The sequence below is a fragment of the Patella vulgata genome, chromosome 7 (genome assembly GCF_932274485.2).
Source record: "Patella vulgata chromosome 7, xgPatVulg1.2, whole genome shotgun sequence".
In the NCBI taxonomy this organism is placed as follows: Eukaryota; Metazoa; Mollusca; class Gastropoda; family Patellidae; genus Patella; species Patella vulgata.
The window spans coordinates 53,753,939-53,780,843 of record NC_065885.2 but is presented as its reverse complement, the minus strand read 5'-3'; the positions used below and the strand labels follow the sequence as shown (position 1 = coordinate 53,780,843).

Genomic DNA, 26,905 nt, shown 5'->3' with positions numbered 1-26,905 from the left:
TAAAGGGAGTAGGGTGTAACTTTTGTTTTGTGATTGTCAAAATTGCCATTTCTATATTTATATTTACATACTGCTGCGGGGTGTGGTGGGTCGAATGGTTAGCACGTGCGCGCTATATCATAAGGTCTGTCACTGGGTAAACTGGCGTGGTTTCGATTCCCGAATATCGTGGGTTTTCTCCGGGTCCTTTGATTTCCTCCCCTGCTAAATACCCCTGTGCGCAAGCGAATTATGGAAATAAAATTGAACCATACGTTAGTCCCAAAATGACCTAGTTTATGTGGACGTTAAACCCCATTTCTATCCCATACTGCTGCGGTCAGTGGTCGGTGATAATCTGGCATTTGACATGGAAAGTGAGTTTGTGTGGAACGTGAATATCGTGCGAGAACGCTGCATTATGTGAGCCCTCGTGAAGGTGAAAAACCTTATTTGAAGACAAATGGAAAGATTTCTTGGTTGATTATGTCCATATTGTAATAGAGAACAGGTTTCAACGTCCACTAAGACAGAATCAATTTGAGGACTAATATTTTATGGTATATTGTATTTAATTCACTTGCGCGCGCGGATCTTTACAAGTACGGATAACCCAGAGTAACCTGAGATAATTTTACGTAGTTAGGCATGCAGCTAAACTTGGACCGAATTCTCAACACTTGCATCGATGACAGACCTTATGATAATAAGTCAATGCGGCAGACCTTAACCCGGCCATCTAACCCCATTAAAAACACTCAGAAATAATTCAGAGAGAGAGAGAGAGAGGGGGAAATGGAATTTAACGTCCACTCGACACAAACTAGGTCATTTCGGGACTAACATATGGTTTAATTTTTATTTCAATAATTCGCTTGCGCGTAGGGGTCTTTTAGCAGTGGGAGGAAACCGGAGGACCCGGAGAAACCCAATAAGGCTGGACAGGCGACCCTACTCCTTGTCACGTACAACCGGGGATTCGAAACCACGCCAGTTGACTCAATGACAGGCCTTATGATACAGCACGCACGTGCTAAACATTCGGCCATCCAACCCCCCAAAGGTTGCAGATATCATATACGAATGGTATCAATTTTTTCGTAATATTTTGTAAAATATAACAACCGGGAGATACTAATTTCCAACAAGGAAATATCATCGATGCGAAAAACGTATCAATTACATGTATCTTAAAGATACATTATGGGAGATTAGGTAAGAGCTGACAGTTCTCACTATAATAATTAAAAATTAGATAATGTAAAGGCAATTTGCTGAAAATTTCAGTCAAATTGATCGACTCTGAATCGAGAATTTAGCTATTGAATTTTCGGCCTAGCCTCGATCATTATTAAAGTCGGTATGATAAAAAGCATAGGCTCGATTATCCATTTCATCATGAATAAAAGTTGAGCAGCAAATCGGATCCTAATTCAGTTTATATCGCAGTCTAGCGATGACATCGAGAGTTCATTATGGTCTGGAATTAAACATGCATTATGCAAGTCTTTCTTTAGGCCTGAAATGTTATCTAAATTATCAATTAGACATTAATTAACTTATCCAGACCATAATAAACTCTCGATGTCAAGGCTAGCCTTCGATGTTGGCTGGATTAGATTCCTATATGCCGCTAACGGCCTTTGATAATTAAATCAATAAAAGTGGATAATCGAGACTAAGCTGTTTATATTAATGATTTTAGTAATGATGACCGAGACTATGCCAAAATTTCACCCGCTTCTTTCTCGGCTCATAGCGGATCAATTTGACTGAAATTTTCAGCAAATTACCTTTACACTATCTAGTTTTTAACTATTATATCGAGAACTGCCATCTCGTTATCTTATCTCCCATAATGTATCTTTAATAATTTAGATAACATTTCAGGCCTAAAGAAAGACCTGCAATAGGCAGATTTAGCTCTTGCATAATGCATGTTTAAAGACCCAACAAAGGTTAAAAATACACTTTTCAAGACCTTGCTGAAGAACACCGCCATCAGCAGAAGCTGACGAATGTTGCTAAATTTTCAATACACTGTATCTCTGTGAATGTGGAATGGAACTAAACCATAATTGGCTTGAAATTGCTTTTTGAGATTCATTGAAGTTTGCAAAGGATTCAAAATATCCCAAATTATGATCAGCCGCTTTAAATGAAAATGGTTCATATATTTCTATATCTGACTATATAACCTTGACAGATTCTAGAATCAACGTCTAAAACATATTTACAAGGTCTTGAAATCCGATAATTCACCTATTTCTATTGTAGCAACAGGCAGGTATAATATAATAACGATGGCGGGACCAGAATAAACTTTAAAAACGTCCCAATAAATCAACGAATACCCACAGGGCGTCGCTGTCAATTGGAAAGGGAATATATGAATGACATGGGGTTTTGGTCCCATTTTTCTGGAAAAAACCCCAGGTACAATGAAGACGGAATTGGAAAAGGTCGAAACAAGACTAATAGTTCATTACAACAGACAAATATTCAACCGATTTATTAAAAACATAACTTTAATGTAAATATTTAATATATTTATTAACTTTTTATTTAATTGATATTATGTTAAAGATGAATTATGTATAATTTAGATGAAAAGCTGGTCGTTCTTGCCATAGTAAAGTTCCAAAATAGATAATTCATAATTAAAATACATTAAAAATTTCATTCAAATTACTTTGTTCTGAGCGACGATATCACTGTTTGAAGTTTTGAAAGATTGTTTATTATCGCAGCAACGTTACTTGCTAATCGAGACTCGGCCTCGCTTCTCCATTTTTAAATTAAATCATTAAGTGGCGATCGTATTTTAATCCGTTTACATCTGCGCCATTCGATGATGGCGAGTTGATTATAGGTTTGTCATAATAATAATTTATATAACATTTGAAGCCAAAATAAAAAACCTGTAATAGGCCGATTTAGCTCTTACATAATGCATCTTTAATGTGAATATGTTTAATATCTACTTACCTTTAATTTAATTCAAAGCATTTTACCTGTGAATATTTATGTTTATTTACATTCAATTTAATTCGAATTATTTTACATGTGAATAGTTTTATTTTCTTTTGATATTATTCAAATTTGAATACGTATATGCTATTTTATAAATATATTATAAAGGAGAGCTTTATCTGTAATAATCCAACTAAAGAATTTACTTCTAATCAGTGGACATGGATTTTGTCACCCATACCATGGATTAACAAGGATAAGTGCCAACGGATTGTCACCTTGTCCTGATCATCGGTCGTACCCTTCACATTTAAGATATATTGTTTATGTAATAGCAATGTACCATCTCAGCATTAAAATATTGTGGCTTTGATTCACTCGAAAATCATGAACATCATTTATGTTCGCCCCCCCCCCTCCCCACACACACATTTACTTTATAAATTGCCCCAACGGATTTGAACATATTTCTGGTAGTGCGCATTTCGCATGTTACCAGTAAACCATGACCCGGTTCATCAATACAGATGAAATGCGCTCTTTCACACGTGCACCGAAGTTCAACTGTACAAAGGCTTTAAACCTCATTTTATTTTTATTACAGACACCTTCATTGATAAATTTATTCTCATAAATTACTCGAAAGCACAACGAAAATTTGTTAGCTATTATCATTTTAGTTATCATATCATATCTTATACGCATGCGACCCGCGGCCATACAGCATATTTTATTTATCGAGGCATATATTACGTCATAAAGCATATTTCTACTGAATTTAATTAATAATTTTTCATATCTGTAACTAGTTCTGCACCTGAAAGCAATAGCCCCAGTATACATTTTTGATGTAAAATGTCTAAAGAAAAATACCTACACTGTTATTAATTGCATATTTTGCTCTAAAAAACGAGATACTGAAATTTGAGTTGGACCCCGGGTCCTGATGAGACGATATGCTTTATTTAACACATATATGGTAGAAAGATGAAATGGAGTCATCTTTGAAGACCAAGATTTTCTGGTAGTTGCCTTGAATGTTAAAGTTAGTTTGGTTTGTAAAGCCGTTACCTACAAATTATCGGGCTCTTTCCTTAACCCTTTTCATAGCTATTCTGGTCGTTGACAGCAAGACGAGAGCCCGAAATATAATATAAATAGACGAATATTGTATAACACTATCGGAGGCTACGGTCCATGTGTCTAACAAGCCCATAACAACGAAAACCACACAACCATCTCAACGAAAACAGCAAACACAACCTTAAATGCAATTAAAGATGCATTATGCGGAGATGGTCGTTCATTCTATAATAGTTTGAAAAAATATTTAAAATTTCAGTCAATTTACTTTATTCTTACCAAAGTTATGACTGACGTTTTGACAAGAATATCGTGGTCAAGATTGTCATTGCAGCGATAATATACGAAGTCTCGATATCCATTTATTTCGTTAACCGGTCAAATGGCGCGGGTGGTCTAATCCAATTAATATCTAAGACATCCATTGGCCTAGAGAGTCGATTACGTGCTTATCGTGTGAAAAATGCCTACATTATGATTTAAATAACATTTAAAGCCAGAATATAGACCTTTAATGAATTAAATAGGCTTCTCAGTAAGGAAAACACGGGAATTATGCCAAACATCCTGAACCCCCAATTCAAAAATTCAGGGGCTTCTTTCGCCAGAATTTTGAGTTGCCAAATATGGCCGCGTAAAGGAATTGAAGGATAGAAATACCGAAATAAGCAAAACTATCCAAACCCATGTAAGATTGACAACCTCTCTGTCATAGACACCCAGAAAAGGGAACAGGCATTCTCAGGCAGACAGATTTGAGTAACTTAAATTCTTTTTACCTCATCCTTTCCAGGAATAATGCATACGTCACCGTATTAGTTACTGGCACATCAACTTACTGTTTTACCATTTTTTGCCCCGGACTAATGTACTTGACGCTTACTAATCTTGACGCTCATTAATCTTGACGGTAGAAAATGACAATGCCGTAGAATTGGATATTATCGTTTATTGTTCTGAATATTAACTGTGTATATTAATTACAAAATATGTCAGCTGAATAAAGTAAAACACCTAGACCATAAAAGTCTAGTTGTTTTGTACTCTGATTAAATACAGACATATTGTCACAAATTTGAGCAGGCTCCCTGAACGTTGTCCAAGTAATATAATCTATTACCAATCAATGGATTTAATATAAGGCCAAAATAACAAATATCTATGTTTACCGTTACCCGGCCGATTCTAATTATTTTTTTAGCCAAAATCGAGGACCCTAACCTTTTTTTCCTCTCTGCTTTCCCAAGCCCGTTAACTCGGTCTTGGCGTGATTTTCTCTATACAAATTCCAACACTGAAATTTCAGTATTCTTTCCAAAGAACCGAGAGAAAGAGAGAGAGAGAGAGTGAGATAAATGGGGTTTAACGTTCACTCGACACAAACTATTTTATTTCGGGACTAACACATCGTTCAATTTTATTTCAGTAATTCGCATGCGCGGACGGGTCTTTAGCAGTGGGAGGAAACCGGAGGACCGGGAGAAAACCCACGAGGTTGGACAGGTGACCCTATTCCTTGTCACGTACAACCGGGGAATCGAAACCCTGTCAGTTGACTCAATAACAGACCATATGATGCAGCGCACACGCGCTAACCATTCGGCCATCCAACCCACCAACAAACCCAACGAAAAAAATGGTAATAAAAAATAAACAGATTTTTGGGGACAAACAGTCTTAAACACATGTAGTTTTTCTTGGCCTTATCTACGTCTTTTTATATTCCTGATTCAATATTGGGGTGTTTTTATGCTTACACAGTGGTGTTGGGTGTGTAACTGAGAATAGGCATGATGGGTATATAAAACATGGCCCATGGATTATCTCTTCAACGAGAAGACTGATAATCTATCAAAATGAAGATCATAGCAACACTGCTCGTGACCCTGGTCGTATGCTTGTGCATTAATGTGAGTTATTTTATTTCAATTTGGTACGAAGGAAATGGGATTTGACGTCCACTCTCCAAATGTAGGTTATTTCGGTTTAAAGTGGTAATTTATTTACTTAAACAATTCGTTTGCACTTTTGCAGGATGGGAGTGGGGGTGGCGGTGATGGCCGAATGGTTAGCACGTGCGCGCTGTATCACAAGGTCTGTCATTGTGTCAACTGATGGGGTTTCGATTCCCCGGTTGTGCGTGACAAGGAGTAGGGTCGCCTGTCCAACCTCGTGGGTCTTCTCCGGGTCCCCCAGTTCCTTCCCACTGCTAAAGAACCCTATGCGCAAGCGAATTATTGAAATAAAATTGAATCACGTGATAGTCCCGAAATGACATAGTTTGTGTCGAGTGGACGTTAAACCCCACCTCTCTCTCTCTCTCTCTCTACCCCGCTCGAGTGGACGTTTAACCCCACCTCTCTCTCTCTCTCCCTCTCCCTCTCTCTCTCTCGCTCTCTCCCTCTCTCTGTTTTGCAGGAGGTGAGAAACCGAGAAACCACACTGTATTATATAGATATGGAAGAGAACACACCTGCCCACCTACTACGTGGCAAGATTCGACCGCACCATTATCGAATCGGCACAGAAATGAAATGGGATTTAACGTATACCGACATCATCGAGTAAACCAGTTTAAAATAAAAATCCTACACGAAGTGTGAAATTGTTGGGTTGATTACAAAATGAAATGGGGTTCCAAGTTCTTTTCTGCACCAACTACAGAAGCAACGTGCTATAAGGGGAATTTTGCCTGGACAGCGGCGCTATGGCCTATCGAATTCCACCTGTCAAGGGTTCTTTTGCGTGCCCCCAAATGTGTACACGGGACATCGATTTCTCGTAGCATCCGAACGACTAGACACTGTCCTGTTGAAAGTGTATATACAGTATACTGATAAAAAGAGCTTATGGTATATTTCGGAATTAAGAAATGGTATATTTTTGTTTTGTAAAGCGCGCATGAGTACTTAGTCGTGGAGGAAGTGCGCTATAAATATGTAATTAAACAAATACAAATATAAAAAAAAATCTGCGGACCCAAATGGGTGAGCAGGTGGGGTGCTCAATGTAAGAATATTTATTTACATTAATCTATTCTTTTTTTTTATTTGCAGGGTATTTTTGGTTACCCAACAACATCCAAATCTAATTCCTATACATCTAAATATGATTTGTCCACGGCAAACTATGGTACAAACAAATATGTTAATACGAAATATGGTCCGTCCCCAACAGCCCAATATAGACAGACTACACAAGGATATGTTGTACGAAGCACACCAATATACGTCAAAACAATAGCAAGATACGCCAAAACCACAGCAAAACCGAAGAAATCTTGGTTTTTTAAAAACTAAAATCTAGTAATAGACTTTGACTAAATCCAATAGTAAATATTTTGTTCTTTGTTTTGTTTTATAACTGGAATGTTCTTTCAGCTGAGTCAAAAATGGCCGCCATTTTTACCCTTTTTCGTGGCTAACGACTTATTTCACATAAGTATCCAATTATGGAGCTTATACCGCAATTCGGCTAAAGGGGATAATATACTTGTTAAAAGATGTAAAGTTGTTTAGGGTATTTTAAATTCTCATAAGAAATTAAACACCCGTCGGTTTTCTTCTAGTCCGAACTTTTGTTATTCCAAATATAGTTTTGCGCGTGCTTTAAAATTGAACTCTAAACATTAGCCGGGATCAGTATAACGTTCCCACGCCGGATTCCTTACATTGAAACACTTTATAACCTTCTTATTATAGATCTAATTAAACAAATTCTTCATACCAGTGGCGATGGCCTGACAAGTAGCAGTGTCTAGTCATTGTGATAGGACAACAAACCGAGGTCCCGGGTCCCGTCTTTATTAGCCCAGTCGCTGCAGAAAAGTAGGACTCTAAACCCTATATTTCATTTCATTTCCTTACCGGTGTCAAGATCCAACAGTCGTTCGGACGGAACGTTGGTGTGCACGTAAAATAACTCCAGAAAATTGGAATTCGATAAGGGTATAGACGGAAACTCCGCTTTGCGTGCGAAATGAAGTATGCATATCTTCATGTAAATCAAAATGACGATGGATTACTTTCATCGGAGACAATATAAATGCTAAAACTTGCCCAATTTGATGGCTATTTTCAATCTGAAAAGGCGAATATTCATTGGATTGACACAAAGCTACGATTTTCGTATTCAGCACCCTGAGAGGGAGAGAGAGAGAGAGAGAGAGAGAGAGGGGGGGGGTAACGTTCACTCGGTAAAACTAGGTCATTTCGGGACTAACACATGGTTCAATTTAATTTCAATAATTCGCTTGCGCGTAGGGTCTTTAGCAGAGGGAGGAAACCCGAGGACACGGAGAGAACCCACGAGGTTTGACAGTTGACCCTACTCCTTGTCACGTACAGCCGGGAGAAATCACGCCAGTTGATTCAATGGCGGACCTTATGATACAGTGCGCACGTCCTAACTATTCAGCCATCCCCGAAAAGGTACAAAATGACATAATGTACTACCCAATACACGACACAATAACACATAAACAGTGAAAACGCTGAAAGTTATCAGATCGACTGAAAACCCATAAAATATCCTATTACACAACACAATAAAACGTTTATCGGACATTGCCCCTTTGCAGTGCCGGGTTAACCTTGTGGGGGGCCCGGGACATACATGAAATGAAATGGGGTTTAACGTCCTACTCCCAAACAAAAGACAAGGAGAAAAAAGACGTAAAATTTAGGCAGGAAACATGTTCAGATTATACATTTGTCTGAACTACTATACTATATATGATTACGTTAATTTCCCGGGATTGGTTGGGCTCCAGCAATCACATCGCTGGATGGGGTCCCCGGAACTGGTTAGGACCTATTGATTGGTAGAACCTCTAAGTTATGTAATTTAGTTAATTTTATTGCCTAACCGATCTTTGGGCCCCCGAAAATCTGTTGGTACACAATTTGGACACAATTTCCAACATGTCATTCCTAGAATTTTCGTACACCGGTACTCTTTGAATACTAAATGTCGTTCCTTTCCCTTTCCTTTCCCTTTCTTTTCTTATCCATTTGTATGGTCAATTTGTTGACTTTCTGCTCTAGAATCGAAGAAGAGGGTTTGAATTAACATTTTCTGACAAGTTTTGGTAAATATTCATTGCATAGAGGCGGAAGGATAACAGAGCTAAGCGATAGGTTACGGTGATATGTACGACGTATAGTTACACAATTATTATGCTATTTCAAGTTAATGCATCTCAACAATTTATTCATCAATCTTATACAAATTTGGGAGCAGAAATATGATCAATTGTTAATCTGCCCGTAGTGAAAAGCTTTTAGCCCAACGAAAATTTGGGTTGAGCAAAGAGATCAGAATTAACATTAAAGATAAAAGGAAAGGGTAGCGGTCTGCATCCATATGTTAAAACACAGTTATCTCTCTTTATACAAAACCCGTGGATACCCATGGGGGGTACTCGATTGAACGTTCCGGAATTGAATTCCTTCAATTCCAAAAATAGTGACAATCGAGCGAAAAGGTGGCTATCGGGCTACAACGCATGCGTGGACTGAATAAGTAAATATCTCAACCAACCATGCAGCCGAAACCCTTTAATTACGCCACGATTCTACTCACACCACCTCCGTTGTTGGGACTAATAGAACTATGACAGAACTGAATTCCGCGTTACTCGATTGCAATGCTGTCAATGCGGCACGTTCTGGACTGGGCATCGAGCATCCCCATGATGATATCTTAACCAATGACGTCTATAATAAATATGTCATTGAGCTAAACTAAATGGCAATCTGCAGGTCTAGATAAGACAGACTTTATTGTTAATCACAATTATAATTTGATTAAGAATAAGACTCCTTTTATCCGATTATTTCGTAAAACCTCCAAAAGATCACACTGCATCAACGACATTAATGGAAGATTTTGTTTGGCTGAAACCTGAAAAGTTGGGACAGCTTTCAATCTGATTAAAATACATGTATAGATCTATATTTCGTTTCAAAATTTTGAATTATAAACAAATGAAACGAAATAGGATCTGTGTTTTAATCAGATTGGGACATCTGCTAAAGACCCCGACGCGCAAGCGAATTATTGAAATGGGATTGAACCATATGTTGGTCTCGAAATTACCTAGTTTATGTCTCCCCATCTACTACTAGGGACAATGTCTTGCGGTTAAAACAGCTGCGTTTTCATTGGCTGTTTACAGTACCGAACTAAGAGCATGACATTGATGTTACTTAACGTTAAGTCTGATATGATATAAAACACTGACCATAAAGCAAAAGAAAATGAAGTATTGAAATTAACTTTATGTTTGATACCGGTGCAAAAACATTTCTATACACATTTCTTAGATAAAAAAAATAATAAAAAAAAATGAATCCGAAAACTCATGGCTTAGAGAAAATAAACAAATTTTGAATGTATTTAAAAAAGATTTATTATACTATTTTGAAAAAGAACAAATTAAACTCGGTGACAAAGTTCAAGATAGATGGAATCAATTTGTAGGTCTTTTCATCTGAGTTTTTCCCTGTTAACCGCCTTCGTTTAATAAGGTTTGTGATATCCACGTAGTTTGTTAGGGGTTTTGCTTTGTTGTATAATTCGTAGTATATAATATACAATAATTTTTATCAATAATAAAATTGTCTATTGCCTCAACACTTTGTTATTGTTTTCGAGTTATTTTGTTGAATGTATAAAAAATATTATTTTTAAGAACTGAAGAAAATAAAGTGGTTAAAAGTACCCCCCCCCCCCCCGAAAAAAATAAACAACAAAAAAACAAAACACTACCATATTATAGGAGTCATCCCGCTAAGCAATTCTGGCGATCATTTTTGACCTGAACTGTGATCGATGAGTCGAAACTTTAAGAAATGGAATGAGGCTTAACGTCTTTTTTTTTCTGCCATGACCGAGTAATGAAGACGGGGAAACTTAAAGTGAAGTTGTATGATGTAAGATATGTTATCTTGTTATCTTTATTTATATCTGTATATAGATTAGTAAAAAAAAACACCGATTGCATCATGTGCTAATACTAAAAGAAATAGATATAGTTTACTACTGATAGTGAAATTAAATTAAGAAGACAGGAATTATGGAGAGCAGAAGAGACCACATTGCTTAATTATAGGACATTTGCATTTTTATGTTTTATATTAGACAACATAATAAAACAAATAGATCTAAGAAAGAAATAAACACTTGATACTCAAAATTAAATACCACTGAATGAAGGGACTGGAGATTGTCTAACCTAGATTTTTCTTTGGTGGTGATATTGAATCATACTTTGTAGCCCCTATTTGTATATAATTTAAATAAACGAAATGGGGTTTAACTTCCTACTTTTCTGCACCAATCGAGCTAATGACGACTAGAATACGCCATGCAGTGTGTAATAAGGCAAATTTTATCGGACAAGGCGTTTCCGCCTACTCTTCATGGAATTCCTACTGTCGAGTGGTCTTTTACGGTCACTTTAGTTTTTTCGTTCCGAACTTTTTCTTTGCTGAAGTGCACTCGGCATTTTATATATCGGTGAAGTATGGTACAGCTAACGTAGCTTGATCGGTTAGCAGACGACAAGCTCAAACCAAAAATTTTCCATTAAAGAGTGGTGAGAACGGCCAATTGAAGATGGATCTGGCGACATTTAGATGTGGTAATCACCATTTAGTTGTGGTAATCACCATTTAGTTGTGGTAATCACCATTTAGCCATTGAAACTTGACGATTTAAAACTACTGAAAAAAATGGCAGAATATGTACATATTTTAGACTTGTTATTTGCCGATTATATAATCATCTTATAATGTTTTAATTACCTCGGATTAGTTTACGACATATTTACATATTATGCACATTAAATGTAAATGGGTCCGTGGCTTTGAATATTGGATAAAAAATTGCATGAAATTGAATAAAGTCAGACATTAGTTGATTAGAAAAGTTCTCCTAAACTGACGTAATACAATGAAATTTAAGAATGAAAAACAAATGCCATGTGCTGTCGTGTGTAAAAAATAGATAAGTCAAGTTCAATTATCAGGCCTCTGTGGAGCGTGAGATTTCGCCCATTGGCCTATATTAATATCTATAAAAGGCGGGCTAATCTTAGAGTGCCAAACTTCTCTACGATATCACCCTTGGTGGAAGTGGACGAAAAACTCCTGGAACGAAAATACTAGAGTGCCAACAATTTGTGAAATACATGAAATGGTGGCTACTAAAGGTGAGTTATCTAATTGTTTCCTGCTATATTCTAGGCATTTTTATAGAGTTATCATGACTTGGTTTTCCTTTTATAGCAAATCATCTAAGGTAGTCAGCCAATTATGGCACAACCTCAAAAATCCCTACTTTTGTTTTATTAACTAAAACAGAAGTGACAACCTTATAAGGTGCGTTTAGTAATGCACAGTCTGTGATTGATAGACTGCAGATGAAGCTACCAAATAAAGCTTGTGATAGCGACAATTCCACGAATTCCTTTGAAAGCTGTTGATTATGTAGACATTTGATAAGTTGTCTAATCAAAGACAAGGGTACTGTTATGCTATCGTGATGTCCTCAGAACGCGGATTTATTTTAGTTACTAACCAATCACCGTAGGTTTAAATTCACTGGAGTGACTTTAATTAATATTTCGGCCACCAAATAGCAAGTTTTTATTTTGAGGATCTGGCAAGTTTGTTATACTTCTAAAATACATTTGCGAGAGCGATCGCCAACTTGTAGAGTTCAAATCAATTCCATATCAAGCCTTATACTCAATCGAAGGTGAAGAGGTGATTGTTTTTGAACCAGTTTGAAATTCAGCATATCGTACTAATTTTGAAAGTTGAGTTTTTAGTCATACAACCACTGTCCCCGCTAATATAGTCGAGAAACCTGTGGTACCCGAAGAAGCATCACGGGATCACCACTGAAACCATCCAAGAGGAATATCTTGTAGCCCATTGGTACTGAGGATGACAATCCGATCGCCACTGATGAGTTGACAATCATAGCACGATCGATGGACATCACAAAACGTTGTGTTTTAAAAGATAATTAAAAAGACACACATTTACACCTTTCTGAAGTATTTGGACTTTCGCAGTTCCAAATTCATGTTTAATTGGTAAAATCCTTTTTCTTTTAGCCAAAGACACCGTTCTATCAAAATCTTTTGGGGGCAATTGTGATATTAATACATTTTTATGCAAAAGCATCCCTCTTTCATAAATTCGTAATTACGGCACACCAATTAACATGTCCTGTTAAATGCTAAAAGTTTAATGCCATGTAATTATTGGAACTGTCTTTTTAAGGTCTATTAGCACGCCTGAAAGACGGTGAAGATATCATAGTAGCGGAGGGGTATGTGTTTGAGTTTGAGAGACGAGGTTTGTTGAAAGCTGGCGCATTTGTTCCGGAAGTTGTTCTGGAGAACCCGGAATGGGTTCGTCAACTACACGAAGAATTTGTCCGGGCTGGTAGCGATGTTGTGCTAGCTTTTACAGTGAGAGATACTTTTATCTTTGGTAGCCCCACCCGCCTGCTTTAACCCTTTCGACATTCCTCGATAAAAACGGGTAGTTTCCGATTAGGTATTTCCCATTATAATTTAGTACTGGATAATTGCGACTTTAATTAGCACTAGGCAATTGCGGCGGGATGCCCCCCCCCACCCCACACACACACACTAGATCCAATCACTAGATACGCTTTGAGTATGGAACAGTTCGTTGAAATGCCCTTTATTTTCTATACTGATTTAGGGTTCGCTGGAAATAAATTAGATAATTAACATCTGCTGATCGAATACGAAGGCTCTGTGCATTCTCGGTTCTTAACAGAAAGCATTTAGTATTCGAAGTTAATGAAGTAAATTTTATTTTAAACAGTATTATGGCCACAGAGAGAAACTGAGGGTAATTGGAAGAGAACAAGATATAGAAGCATTAAACATAAATGCTTTAAAGATCGCCCGTGATGTGGCAAATAAAACTAACACTCTAATGGCAGGAAATATCTGCAATTCTACAGTATATCGAAGTGATAACCAAGCTTCTATAGAACAAGCAGAGGCCATGTTTAAGGTATGTGACACGTTGCATGCTCGAAGTTTTAAATTAAAGACATTAGTAAATTATTCACCCATTTAGTCATACAATACGCCGATGATATGTCTTCTTCGTTTTCAAGATGGTCATACTAACAGAGTTCCGTGGAGCAGCGGCTAATTTTGCCGAAGTTTAATAGAGTTACGCACTAAAATAATTATTTACAATGAATGCATTAACTGCATGCAACGGCTCTCAGGACCACATGATATAGAAGCATTAGATTGAATTCATTACAATTCACTTATTACAGATTAAACTATATTAAACTCTATGTTTAGATTATGCTTTTGTTACAGGAACAAATAATGTGGACTTTTCATGGCAAGGAAATGATATTATTGTAGCCGAATTATACAGTGAATTGGCAAAGCCATGTTCATTTTACAATGCATCAATAAATATAGCGCGTTATATTTCAACGCATCTTTAAATATAGCGTGTTATATTACAATGCATCTTTAAATATAGCGCGTTATAATGTATTACAATGCATCTATAAATATAACGAGTTGTGTTTAATTGCTTACTTCCTACCCGCGTTCTTTTTTCAGGAACAGATAGAATGGGCAGTACAGGAGAAAGCTGATTTTATTGTAGCTGAAACATTCAGTGAATTGGGCGAAGCAATGTTAGCTCTACAATGTATCCAAAAATATGGCAACGGTATTTTTTTTTTTTAGTTCATATTTTCCATGAGTAACTGTAATATGGCCATGCTTCTTTAAAAGTTTTATTGGAGTCGTTGTGACTCCCCAATCAACCAATCCTCTGTTCATTAACCTGGAAATGTTCTGCATGGAAAACCTTGGGATAGTTTAGAAATCTACACTCTCTGTGATTTGATATAAATCTACATCTTGGCGCTGTATTTGTTATATTTTGTTAGTTATTTGGCATCGGTGATGACAGTAAATGTAAAGCATCGCCTATTCTGTCATTTGTCAATCCTTATGATTTCTCCAGATTTTTTAAATGATAAGTTGTCTTGGTTGTTGTTGTAGGTTTACCAGCAGTTGTCACATTAATTCCCCACTCCAAAAACACAACATTTGATGGACTAACATATGGCGAGGCCTGTCGAAAATTGGAGGATGCTGGAGCTGCTGTAGTCGGTGTAAATTGTGGACGCGGACCAATCACCACATTACCTTTATTGAAGGAAATTAGGCACTCATGTAAAGTAAGTGGTTCAAACACAGAGGTGGATGGGATTTTTGTTTCAGTCGCTTAACATCGCTCAACGTAGACAGTACCAATTGCAGAATCCGTGCCATTAGGACCACTGTATTCACGGTATCGGAAATAAAAAAAACGTGTTTGCTGTCTAAAACCTTATGTTCGTTTCTTTTTCGGTTTTATATCATTCATATTTTACAAGTAACACGAGCCAATTGGAATTTGAAGAAAAGTTGGCAGAGACGTCGCTGATCTCGGGGTTGTTGAGCCCGCGGGACTAACAATGAAAAGGGAATTACAACGAAATTGTCATGAATTACAATATGAATATGTCAAAATCTAATCGATTTATATCGTTTACAGGGTCCTATTGCTGCTCTACCAGTGCCTTACAGAACGACAACAGAACAACCAACTTTCCAATCTTTGACTGACCCAGTCACGGGTAAGAATTGATTTTAAATATTATGAAATGAAGCCTAAGCAAATGCCTTAATCCTTCTAAAAAATGTGTTATTTTTAAAACACCTTTGAATAAAAGGACCCATAAGGGCCATTTCCGATACCCGAATCAGTTCACGTTTATGGTTGATTTTGTTTGCCAAGTCTCTAAACAATCAGTATTTTACAGAAATACAAACTATCAATGACATCTTAACTATCAATGACAGCTAAATTATCAATGACAGCTAAACTAGTGGGAGTCACAAATCCATATTCAGATTTAATAATATGGAGAGCATGATTTCTGAAATAAGAGACTGCCAGATTCAGATTCGTGGCCTGCATATACGTGTTAAAAACATTTGATCTCCCCTTCCTTTCAGGCGTACAAGCGTTCCCTGTTGATCTACCAGCCCATGCCTGTAGTAGAAGTCAGATTAGACAGTGGGCAGAAGAAGTTAAACAACTTGGTGTACAGTATGTAGGATTGTGTTGTGGTAATGCGTCACATTATCTACGTGAAGTAGCCGAGGTTTATGGTCGGAAACCAGTGGCTAGTAAATATACACCGGATATGACGCAACATTTTATTTATGGTAATCGTGCTAATAACAAAACATATTATACAACAGAAGTCAAGAGATTTCTGTAGAAACGTGCATTCTTCATTTGTGGTCATCTGTCATTTGGAGGTACCATAGCAAAGAACTGAAGACAGAGGACCACTACTGATCATACCACGTGAATACGATACACATGAGACAATTCTTTTTATCACCAAATACCACATTTTACAGTTGATATAATTCCTATAAAACAAGACTTGACCGCCGCAAAACAATGAAATATCCCTATATAAGTTTAGAATTGCCTAGGAAGTTGTCAATAACCTTACAGTGATAACTGGTCTATGTTTGTACATATTTATTAATACTGTATTGTATATATCTGTATCATAGGGGAGGGGTTACATGGGGTTTTAGCATATTCTCCAATCTACATTTGGTGGAATAAATTATTATTTATACATATACACGAAATGTGACTAGTTTTGTTTGTATCAGATTCTTTAAAATGGCACTCCCTGTTTTATCTAAGTCAAAAAGAAAGTGCACTGCGTCTATAAATGAAGGCAGTGTTGAGATAAAAAAAAAAAAATTGGGTGGCCACTCAGAATCATTTATTTGGAATGGTGACCATCTTGGACGCCATCTTGAATTTCACCCTTCCTTTCTATGATTCAGCGTTGTCACCCAAGTTTTATTTTTTACTCCAACAGGAGTCTCCAATATGATTCAAGAGTCAAACTGAAGTCACATAAAAATGTACACAAGACCACCCTCAGCTGATAGACCAGGTGATAGTCTGTTAATAATTGACGCCGTGAGTTAGAACGCCCAAAAATATAATCCGTTTAGAATTACGTAAAACCTTTCTAAAAATATAAAGGTTTCATGGGTGACTGGTGACACCTTTTATAAATCAACGCTTTATTTGCTTATGGACCAGCATAGCTTCGAACTTGACAAATGTGTCTGATAGTCGTGTTTATAAGCTCATTTACCAATCTCCATAAAGCAATTTAGCTATATTGTTGAACCGATCGATATTATGACCCAACATGTAAAATTTTGGACGGCCACCTTAATGTATATGCACTGCTATCATTTTGTCGTCCCACTATTTGACACTATAGTTATTAATGCTTTGTTTGATTAGAGATAGTGAGATTTTGCTTATACCCTTTGCTCCTTTTTTTATTTTAATTCGGGCGATATTCTTTGGGATGATGTAGTTTTCTAGTGATTGTCGACCGTTAGGTTACCTTTCATCTATGATTAATAATACATGAAGTTTATTGTCCTCTATGTTAAATGATAAACGATAAATAGCAGTTGTTTATTTTATATAGAGTACGTGATATTTTTATGCCCGGACTGATACTACAAGAAAGCACACTGATCAGAAGTGAATATTCGCTAGACCTCTACAATCACTGATAAGGATCACATCGATGAGACTTAATGAGCCCCAAATATTAACTTTTTCCTCCGAAGTATTTGTAGGTAAAAATTATTTCCTATTTAGTGTAAATGGGCATTAAAATGAGTAAAAGGCACCATATTCTGCCCGAACCAGTAACATCGTGTGTAAACAATACAGGCGTCATTGAGCCAATGATTCACGCCGTGTGATGTGACGTCACGTATTGAAGACAGTCATCATTTACAGAGATATTGGAAGAATTTCGTAATCCTTTGTCACACAGATTGATAAGAAAACTGTAAAGATCAGTAATAATTATATTAAAACATGGATGAGTGCCTATCCTCGTGCTAAACGGCATCTGGTAATTTATCAAAACGATAACTGGATTCTAATTAGACCCGTTTCGCATTATATAATGCAAATAACTAGCAAATCATAAAATTCTAAAACGCAATTTGAATTATGTATTACACCATAACAATTTCTTAAATTTTCAGGGCGATGCGTTCTCGATAATACTCATTTAAGAGTTCAAATCGTTACAACAACTTTATTTAAAGGAGCTAAATCGCTAATATTTGGGACCTAGAAATTGACACAAATGGGTCACAACGCATATAATAATGTAATATGAATGTATATAAACTGATTTACATTCAACTGTTTCTGTTTTTACTGTAATTTCTAATCAGTTATGTTCGGCGAAATACGCCAGAAGTCTCAGTTGAATGGCACTCTTTAGCGTCTGGTTATTCCAGTCTACAGCGAAGATATTTATTGCGCATGCTCTCCAGATAAGAATATAGCGTCACCATTTGTCATGACTTGTGGAATATGTCTAGCCGCGTTCTTTGAGTCTCTTGTTCCAAATAGCGCGGAAACGCATTATGGTACACGATTTGTGTACCAATGGTAAAATGTTTATTTTGTCTTGAATATTGGATATCAGAAGCCCATCTTTTCCCTGTAAGATCACAAGACCAATGTTGATTTCAATTGACAAATAATTCGTGTTTTCAATGTCGAAGATTTTTGATGATATTGAGTTACAGACTTAGCTACTATAAACAACTGGACAGGATGGTCTAGAGGTTGTCCTTTACCAATTAGCTTTAGTTTCTAATGGGTGTCGTTCACTAAAACACTATTTTGCTGTATTTTGCTAACACAATTTTGCTGTACTCCTGCATTTAAACCACTTGGCTAGTGACTATACTGATAATCTGTATTCCCGAAAATATCTTCAACTTATGTTGTGTAGTCGGGCTCATGAGCAGATTTGAGACGAATGTGGACGTTCCGGACAAAAGCGATAAATTAATATGAGAAGTAATTTATTGGGATGTTTAATGTTGTGTACTATAATATAATCTCTGCCATGTGGATCACGTGCAGAAAGATAGGGAGAGAGAGAGAGAGAGAGAAATGGGGTTTAACATCCACTCGACACAAACTAGTTCATTTCGGAACTAACATATGGTTTAATTTTATTTCAATAATTCGCTTGTGCGTAGGGGTCTTTAGCAGTGGGGGGGGGGGAACCGGAGGACCTGGAGAAAACCCACGAGGTTGGACAAGCGACCCTACTCCTTGTCACGTACAACCGGGGATTCGAAACCACGCCAGTTGACTCAATGACAGACTTTATGATACAGCGCGCACACTAACCATTCAGCCATTCAACCCCCAGGAAAGATAGGGAGGTGGGAAGGGAAGTGGACCAGTCTGCTTGATGATTAAGCAAAATAAGAACATGCTTAGGGCATCATGGAAATGGGAACATCATAGAATGTCTGCTTTGCTAGATGCCAAATTTAAAATATTTAATCCAAAAATTAATTACGAACATTCAATTAGTTTTTAATTCTTTTCATACTGTTACCTGTTCGACGTGTATTAAATCCCAGTAAGAATTTAATCACGTTCTTGGCGGTTATATTTTGAATTGCATATACATAAGGGGGCACCAAAATCTTTTAAGTACTTGGGGCATTTGTTGGTTTTAATCCGATCCTGCCGCCCAGGGCACGCCGCAACCCTTATTCACCACTGCTTTAAATATGATTTAAAAGTAGACACTGATTATGCAACTACATATTGTGTTTCCATTTATAAACAAAAGTTGACTTATATTTTTAAATATCTTTATCTTGTATAATATTATACATAAACAACGCGCAATCGACAGATAATTGTATGACAGTACATGCAGTTTAGTTTATCAGCTGAGGAGGTTCATGTGTACACTTATCTGTGCCCCAATTCGACCCTTCATTCGTGTTGGGGACCTATGTGTGAGTAAAACAAAACTTTCCATCTAACTGGCCAGAATAGTAGGACGTTAAACTCCATTTCATTTTCCTACGCATTCTTAACTGGTAGTCATTATTACGTTCAAGGTCGTGTGTCAAATTTTATAAATGAAATGGGGTTTAACGTCCTACTGTTCTGCTCCTAACCTGGGCTAATGAAGACGGGACAAATTTTATAAATTCATTCATGGAAAGTTTCACAGACCTATAAATACCCTTTTAAGAAAGATTATTTTACCGTGGCGCATGTTTCATTTCAAGGACGTGCACTGCGCCTGCTTAGATAAAACGCAATCTCCGCATCTCTGAAGCGCAAATTCAACAGGATGACTACAACGAAAGGTAACAGTTTTAATATTCAATTCATCAAGTGGTATTATAATACTGTTTTTGTTTTGGTATAATGTTTATAACTTTTAGGCCACTGGTCGCCATTTGAGGCGTTTCAACCCAAAAAATGATTTAATTCCGTTCAGTATTCACAAAGATTTAATGAACTGTATTCACGGCAATCCCTGCAGACGCCATAAAAAAGCCCAGTGTCACCTATACGTGTTAGGTATACGCGTTTAATCCGATTGAATCTAAGCCCGGAGATCACCTACCGACCCGTTGCTATTTGGCTCTGTTTTCTTAATGTTAAATAACCATTACTATACGCCCACACTTATAGGTCTTCCTTACCAGTAATATAATCGCTTGTTTAACTTCATGTTTTCTCGGGGCTTTTGGGGTTTCTATCAATCACACTGCTAAGGACCCCAGCATACAAGTACACGTGAATAATTGACACAAAAATGTAGCATATGACGATAATATGACCCATAGTTTGGGTTGAATTGACATTACCTCCAACCTCTATCTTTGTTGAGTAAACTTTAAGCCTATAAGATGAATAAGTGAATATTCCCCAATGAGTTTGAAAACCTAGCTATTAATAATGATGTTTACTTTGTTTACCCTTTCTAGAGCACCCCTTATTACTTCACTCAGCTAACACAGTTTGGTTGTAATGCGATGCTTTACAACATGATTGTTCCTATTGAGTCCACGAGCTGGTACCTGCAGATACGCTCGGGTATGACCAACCCGTTCGCTACGACTGACGTCAATATATGATAAGACCTGATATGATCACCTCGATTACTCAACGATTAAAACTACGATTTCAATCGTAGCACGTGATAGTGAGAACATAGCATTAAGCACATTTTGTTTCCTAAATGAAAATGGATTAGGTCAAATTATATTTCACTACTTCTCCATTGCATTTCCAGGTTTTCAGCAACGTCTGACAGACGGAGACGTTATCATAGTAGCGGAAGGATATCTCTTTGAATTTGAGAGACGTGGTTTATTAAAAGCCGGCGCATTTGTCCCGGAAGTTGTTTTAGAGAAACCAAATCTGGTTCGTGAACTCCATGAGGAATTCGTCAGATCTGGAAGTGACGTTGTTCTTGCGTTTACAGTGAGATATATTTTTTTAAAGTCTAGATAATCGGTAATTTAATGACAAACCATCGACCAGCGAGCTTTGCGCAATTCGGAGCTCCAATTATCTCTAATCATAAGGTCAAAAAATGATAAAAGATCAAACTGTCTTAGTTATTACTCAAACTCGCAATGGGAAATACTAATCTATGTGTCATAATTCTTTAAATAGGTTTGTGGTTTTGTCTGGTGATGGGGTCATCATAACTCGAAATAGGATCATCATTTCTCAAAATAAGACCTTCACTACTCAAAAAACGATCACTATTACTCGAAATAGAATCACCATTACTCAAAATAAGATTATTATTGCTTAAAATAAGATTATCATTACTTAAATTAAGATAAGTATTACTCAAAATAAGATCATCACTACTCAAAATGAGATCACTATTACTCGAAATAGGATTACCATTACTCAAAATAAGATTATTATTCCTTAAAACAAGATTATCATTACTCAAAATAAGATCATCATTGCTCAGAATAAGAACGCCATTACTCAAAATAAGACTATCATTACTAAAATGGTTTGTCTTGTTATTGTATATAAAAAGTTTTTCATTTATAAATGAAATTTTATGACGGAAAACACCCAGAGCGTTTTGGAAAATCCACTCATTCCATTCAGATCTCCATGGCTTTAACATGCAAGCATTATTTTTTATAGTAAAGTTTCTTTGATTTTTTAAAATCTGTAATTTTACAGAGGCATATATTATATATACTGTTTTCAAAATGCAGATTGAACTTTTTTTGTTTAGATATGTCTAGAAATATGATTTGTTTAGTGTTTGTTTTTAAATCTTATGGTCAAAGACGGTTTTATGTTTGCAAATTATTTAATTCCGTGTGATCTATTTAAACAGTATTATGGCCACAGAGAAAAACTAAGAGTTATTGGGAGAGAACAGGATCTTGAAGCATTAAATATAAATGCTTTAAAGATTGCCCGAGAAGTTGCTAATAATACAAATACACTAATGGCAGGAAATATCAGTAACTCTACAATTTATGAAAGAAATAATCAAGATTCTATACAGCAAACAGAGGCTATGTTTAAGGTAACATTCAATAAACCACATCCCTTGCTGTCCGGACAACATTTTCTATATTGGCATTGCAAAACATGCCGATATTAAATAAAATTAACTGTATTTTATTTACAAAATGACCGAAGTATGGTGTTGATGAGACGTTAAATTCCATGAGCATCTTTTCCAAGTCTTATATTCAATTTTCGACTGGGAGCCACGACCACTCTGGTAGGAGTTGCGGCCGTCGAGCGCAATGTTGGCCAAGAGGTTCCCTTGGGACTTTCCAATCTGGTTTCCCCTTATCGCTCTAGGTGGAGGGTGGTGAACCTTTGTCATTCAGTGGTGTAGGGTGGAGCCCCTGGCCCCTTGTCACTAAGTGGTGTAGGATGGAGCCTGTGGTCCCTTGTCACTCGGTGGTGTAGGGTGGAGCCCCTGGACCCTTGTCACTCAGTGGTGTAGGCTGGAGCCCCTTGCAAGGGAAGTCACCGACTCTATTATACTATGTGAGAAAGTCATCTGCACACCATTGGTAGCATGTTAAAGATCCCCTGGCAGTTGGAAATCTAAATACAGGACAACATAATATATGATGGGTGTTTCGTTTCCATTCGCCCTGCAGGGGTAGAAAAGTAAGGCTTTAGAATCCATTTCATTTCACTTCCATTTGCTTTAACATGAATGTCGAAGAACCGCCAATTCGGGGGATTGCCTATTGATATTGCAGGAGTATGACTACCATCAGCCCTCTTCGGACTTTATAAATAGATATCTAGATCTTCTTTTCTTTATTTGTTTTTCCGTTGTGATTCTCGCTTCACATGTATGAACTTAGGCCGCCCACGCGTGTAACATTAAAGACAATGAAGTTTTAAGGTATCATGTACATTTTTTTCATGATTTTATGGAAGTGGCGCGAATCATCTTTTCAGGAACAAATAGAATGGGCTGTACAAGAAAAGGCTGATTTTATTGTAGCTGAAACATTCAATGAATTAGGGGAAGCCATGTTAGCTCTACAGTGTATCCAGAAATATGGCAATGGTATGTAGAATAGAAGATTTAATACACGATCACAATTCTATGGAATACAATTACTGTTTCATATAGGCTTTATGAAGCAATGATAAAATATAAAATGTGATGCTCTACTAATCTGTATATCCTTTCCGACAAACAACTAAGACGTCATGTTTGAAATTACAAATTATCCACAGCCAAAAATCATGAAAGGTATTATTAGAAAGTTAATGTAATTCCCCTTTTCTTGGCCCTTATTAATGGTTGAATCCAGGGGACGGCCAAGCGCATTAAATGATACTTTATAATTGCAAATATAAGTTTTATTAATTTTCTAAATATATAAAATATGTCATGATTTGATTGAAACTACAGGCGCTTTTATGTTGAAAATCTCTTTCAAAAGTGCTTAAAGTGTAGAACCGCTTTTAAATAAGTCTTAATTACTACTGTCTTAGAAATGTTAAAAATTAAAGTCCATGACCCAGTGATGGACCAGAAAAAGAGATAAAAAGAAGGAATTTAAAGGCGCTGCCCAACTGGTTTAAATAACACACCTGTGACGTTATGCTTTACAGGTCTACCCAGTGTAGTCACAATGTCACCGAAAGCAAGTGATCGTACATTTGACGGGGTGTCATTTGGTGATGCGTGTAAACAGCTAGAAGACGCGGGCGCAAATGTTGTTGGTTTAAACTGTGGACGAGGACCCGCTACCATGATGCCTTTACTCAGAGAAATTAGGCAGGTTTGCAAAGTAAGACATTTTAAGTAATTATTGAAAATCTGTTGATTTGATGAATAGGAAGTTCAAATTTAAAACTCTAAAATCGTAACTGTTTTTAAAATATGATATATTTGAGGAGTACTATAATTCCGAAAATTGGGGCAGGACATAATTAACGAACACCACATCCAGCATTTTCTAGTAAATCATGTCTGTATATGCGTGAACTTGTTCTGGGTGTCATTAATAGAGGGTAAGTTCAGAAACCGCAATAACAGTGTAGCATGTGTATTCGGGTTCTTTAAAAAGAGAACTTTAACCTTATAAACGTAAAAGGAAAAATGATGTTATAGACATACAACCCAACCCTAAAGAGGGCCCATTGTGTATACAGAGTTAAACTTATTCATCCCTTTTAAGCTTAGTTATCGCCCCTGAAAGCTTGAAAGCCACTTTTCACAATACTGCTGATCGACATATCCGGTAATTTAGCTACGGGTGCAGTCGAGCAAATTACATAATAAGATGTTTATTTCTTTATGACCGAGATGCAACCTACTGTGACAGAGCTAAGTTTTCAATCTGCTTTGATTTATTTACGAACCCTATATCTGACATGTTTGATATTAAGGATTTCTAACACTACTGGTATTTTATATTTTATGTTTTAGGGTCCAATAGCAGCTGTACCAGTACCGTATAGAACAACAGATAAAGAACCAAACTTTCAAGCACTAACAGATCCAGATACAGGTAAGAATCCCCACCCCCCTAAAGCTCATTTCAATGACAAACAAGTCAGTACCATTTTCCCCAAGAGGTAGTTAAGGAGATTTTCAATTTGAGCTTCAGGTCCCGAGTTCACAAAGCATTTTCAGACTTAAGTTAAAAATTTACTCAAAATTGTTCGCCTTATTTTAACTAAAATATAGCCCTTTATAAAACTTTTCTTGTTTTAATGTAAACAATACACCAATAATAAACCATGTGCAAAGTTTTGTGTTTCTGGATCTAAGATATTTCTCATAACCAGTGATTGAAAGTTGAGTAAATTTATAACTTAAGCCTGAGAATGCTTTGTAAACTCGGGGCCAGATTGTTGATAATTGATTGGATGCCCCACCATAAATAAATATCTCCAAATATCTCTACAATTACACCACAATATATATATATATATATATATATATATATATATATATATATATATATACCAAGCTTTAAATCAGTTTCGCAAATTTATAGTCACTAAATAAACGCGTACGATTTTAAACATGTGATTTGTTGTAGCCTGATTATGTATATCAAATAGTAGCGACTTAGTTGATACCTTGAAAGGCTACTTCAGTATATATGGGTAACAAGATCTTTGTTCAAACATTGCTTAGCTTACCTAAAATCAATGACTGTTATCGTGCTTGAAGCGTTCTTACACATTCTAGGACACTATATACCACTCCACATTAAAAATGGGATGCTCATTTATAATTTTTGCTCAACTTTTGTATATATGGCTCATATTTCTAGGAAAACAAGATTTTCCGCTTGATCTACCAGCCCATACCTGTAGTAGAAGTCAGATTAGACACTGGGCAGAAGAAGTTAAACAACTTGGTGTACAGTATGTAGGATTGTGTTGTGGTAATGCGTCACATTATCTACGTGAAGTAGCGGAGGTTTATGGTCGGAAACCAGTGGCTAGTAAATATGCACCGGACATGACGCAACATTATACTTTTGGCAATCGTGCTAATAACAAAACATATTATACTGAAGGTCTCAAAATGTCCATTACCTCAAAATGAATTTTGTACTCTGTTGTATATTATAAAACAGGCCTTGGTTTCACAAAGCATTCTCAAACTTACGTTAAGAATTTAATCATCTTTCAATCACTGTTTATGAGAAATATCTTTGATCCAGAAACACACATCTTTGCACATAGTTTCTTAATGATGTATTTGATACATTAAAACAACAAAAGTTTTATAAAGGTCTATATTTTAGTTAAAATAAGGCAAACAATATTCTTAAGTTCAAGAATGTTTTGTGAAACTTTGACCAGATGAGTAGCACATTAATAAAGTACGTGTTATAAATTTATTTTGGCTTAAATATGTTTGCCGTAAGAATGTTGATATTTACTGGCAAATTTCTGCCTCCAAAAATATCCTTGCTTTGATAACGACAACTGTGTTTGCCAGCCGACTTTATAAATCGCCATATGCGAGTTGTTGTCAATTCCAACTCCGACAATAGCGAATAAGCCTAATTTCTATAAAACATGGTCAATGTTCTCTCAGATGCCGTGTCCATGTAGTAGTAAATGTTCTGACATGCTTGGAGTCAAAGTGGCTGGTGAATAATGCGCTGGCTCACTAACCAAGAGATCTGCGGTTCGACCCGGGTGTTGGCGGAGTACGTTCCCCGGAACTTTTCAATTTGGATTCATTTGTTAGTGGTGCAGAAGCTAGCAAGGAACAATGGATAATCTTTGGGTTGAAACAAAAATTCGAGGCCCATTTAACATGTTCGCTTGTACGTAAAAGAACCCTTGACAGTTGGAATTCGAAATAAGAGTAG

At 36.6% G+C, this 26,905-nt stretch overlaps 2 protein-coding genes and 1 long non-coding RNA gene across 4 annotated transcripts; all 3 read left to right on the top strand.

The window, feature by feature from the left end:
* The first annotated feature begins 5,893 nt into the window (after positions 1 to 5,893).
* Positions 5,894 to 7,371, top strand: LOC126827687 (uncharacterized). Its single transcript, XR_007682835.1, has 2 exons — positions 5,894 to 5,945; positions 7,092 to 7,371. It is a non-coding gene; the product is annotated as an uncharacterized LOC126827687 (long non-coding RNA).
* A 4,662-nt stretch (positions 7,372 to 12,033) lies between these two features.
* Positions 12,034 to 16,723, top strand: LOC130013622 (betaine--homocysteine S-methyltransferase 1-like). The gene is made up of 7 exons (XM_056102437.1): positions 12,034 to 12,250; positions 13,332 to 13,522; positions 13,908 to 14,102; positions 14,681 to 14,792; positions 15,131 to 15,309; positions 15,669 to 15,750; positions 16,133 to 16,723. Exons 1-7 carry the CDS (start codon positions 12,235 to 12,237, stop codon positions 16,399 to 16,401), a joined length of 1,044 nt encoding a protein of 347 aa, XP_055958412.1. The 5' UTR covers positions 12,034 to 12,234; the 3' UTR covers positions 16,402 to 16,723.
* A 3,290-nt stretch (positions 16,724 to 20,013) lies between these two features.
* On the top strand, positions 20,014 to 26,377 carry LOC126827744 (betaine--homocysteine S-methyltransferase 1). 2 transcript variants are annotated; one of them, XM_056102431.1, is made up of 8 exons: positions 20,014 to 20,032; positions 20,312 to 20,392; positions 21,328 to 21,518; positions 22,411 to 22,605; positions 23,508 to 23,619; positions 24,174 to 24,352; positions 24,994 to 25,075; positions 25,850 to 26,377. In XM_056102431.1, exons 2-8 carry the CDS (start codon positions 20,377 to 20,379, stop codon positions 26,125 to 26,127), a joined length of 1,053 nt encoding a protein of 350 aa, XP_055958406.1. In that variant the 5' UTR covers positions 20,014 to 20,032; positions 20,312 to 20,376; the 3' UTR covers positions 26,128 to 26,377. The 2 variants fall into 2 exon arrangements, with proteins under 2 accessions (XP_055958406.1, XP_050413205.1); XM_050557248.2 differs by lacking the exon at positions 20,014 to 20,032 and having other exon boundaries at positions 20,169 to 20,392.
* The last annotated feature ends 528 nt before the right edge of the window (positions 26,378 to 26,905 follow it).

Coding starts and splice junctions, on each gene's coding strand:
- LOC130013622 (XM_056102437.1), top strand. Junction 13,523..13,907: donor ATGTTGTGCTAGCTTTTACA/GTGAGAGATACT, acceptor TATTTTAAACAG/TATTATGGCCACAGAGAGAA. Junction 15,751..16,132: donor TTTGACTGACCCAGTCACGG/GTAAGAATTGAT, acceptor CCTTCCTTTCAG/GCGTACAAGCGTTCCCTGTT.
- LOC126827744 (XM_056102431.1), top strand. Junction 21,519..22,410: donor ACGTTGTTCTTGCGTTTACA/GTGAGATATATT, acceptor CTATTTAAACAG/TATTATGGCCACAGAGAAAA. Junction 24,353..24,993: donor AAATTAGGCAGGTTTGCAAA/GTAAGACATTTT, acceptor TTTATGTTTTAG/GGTCCAATAGCAGCTGTACC.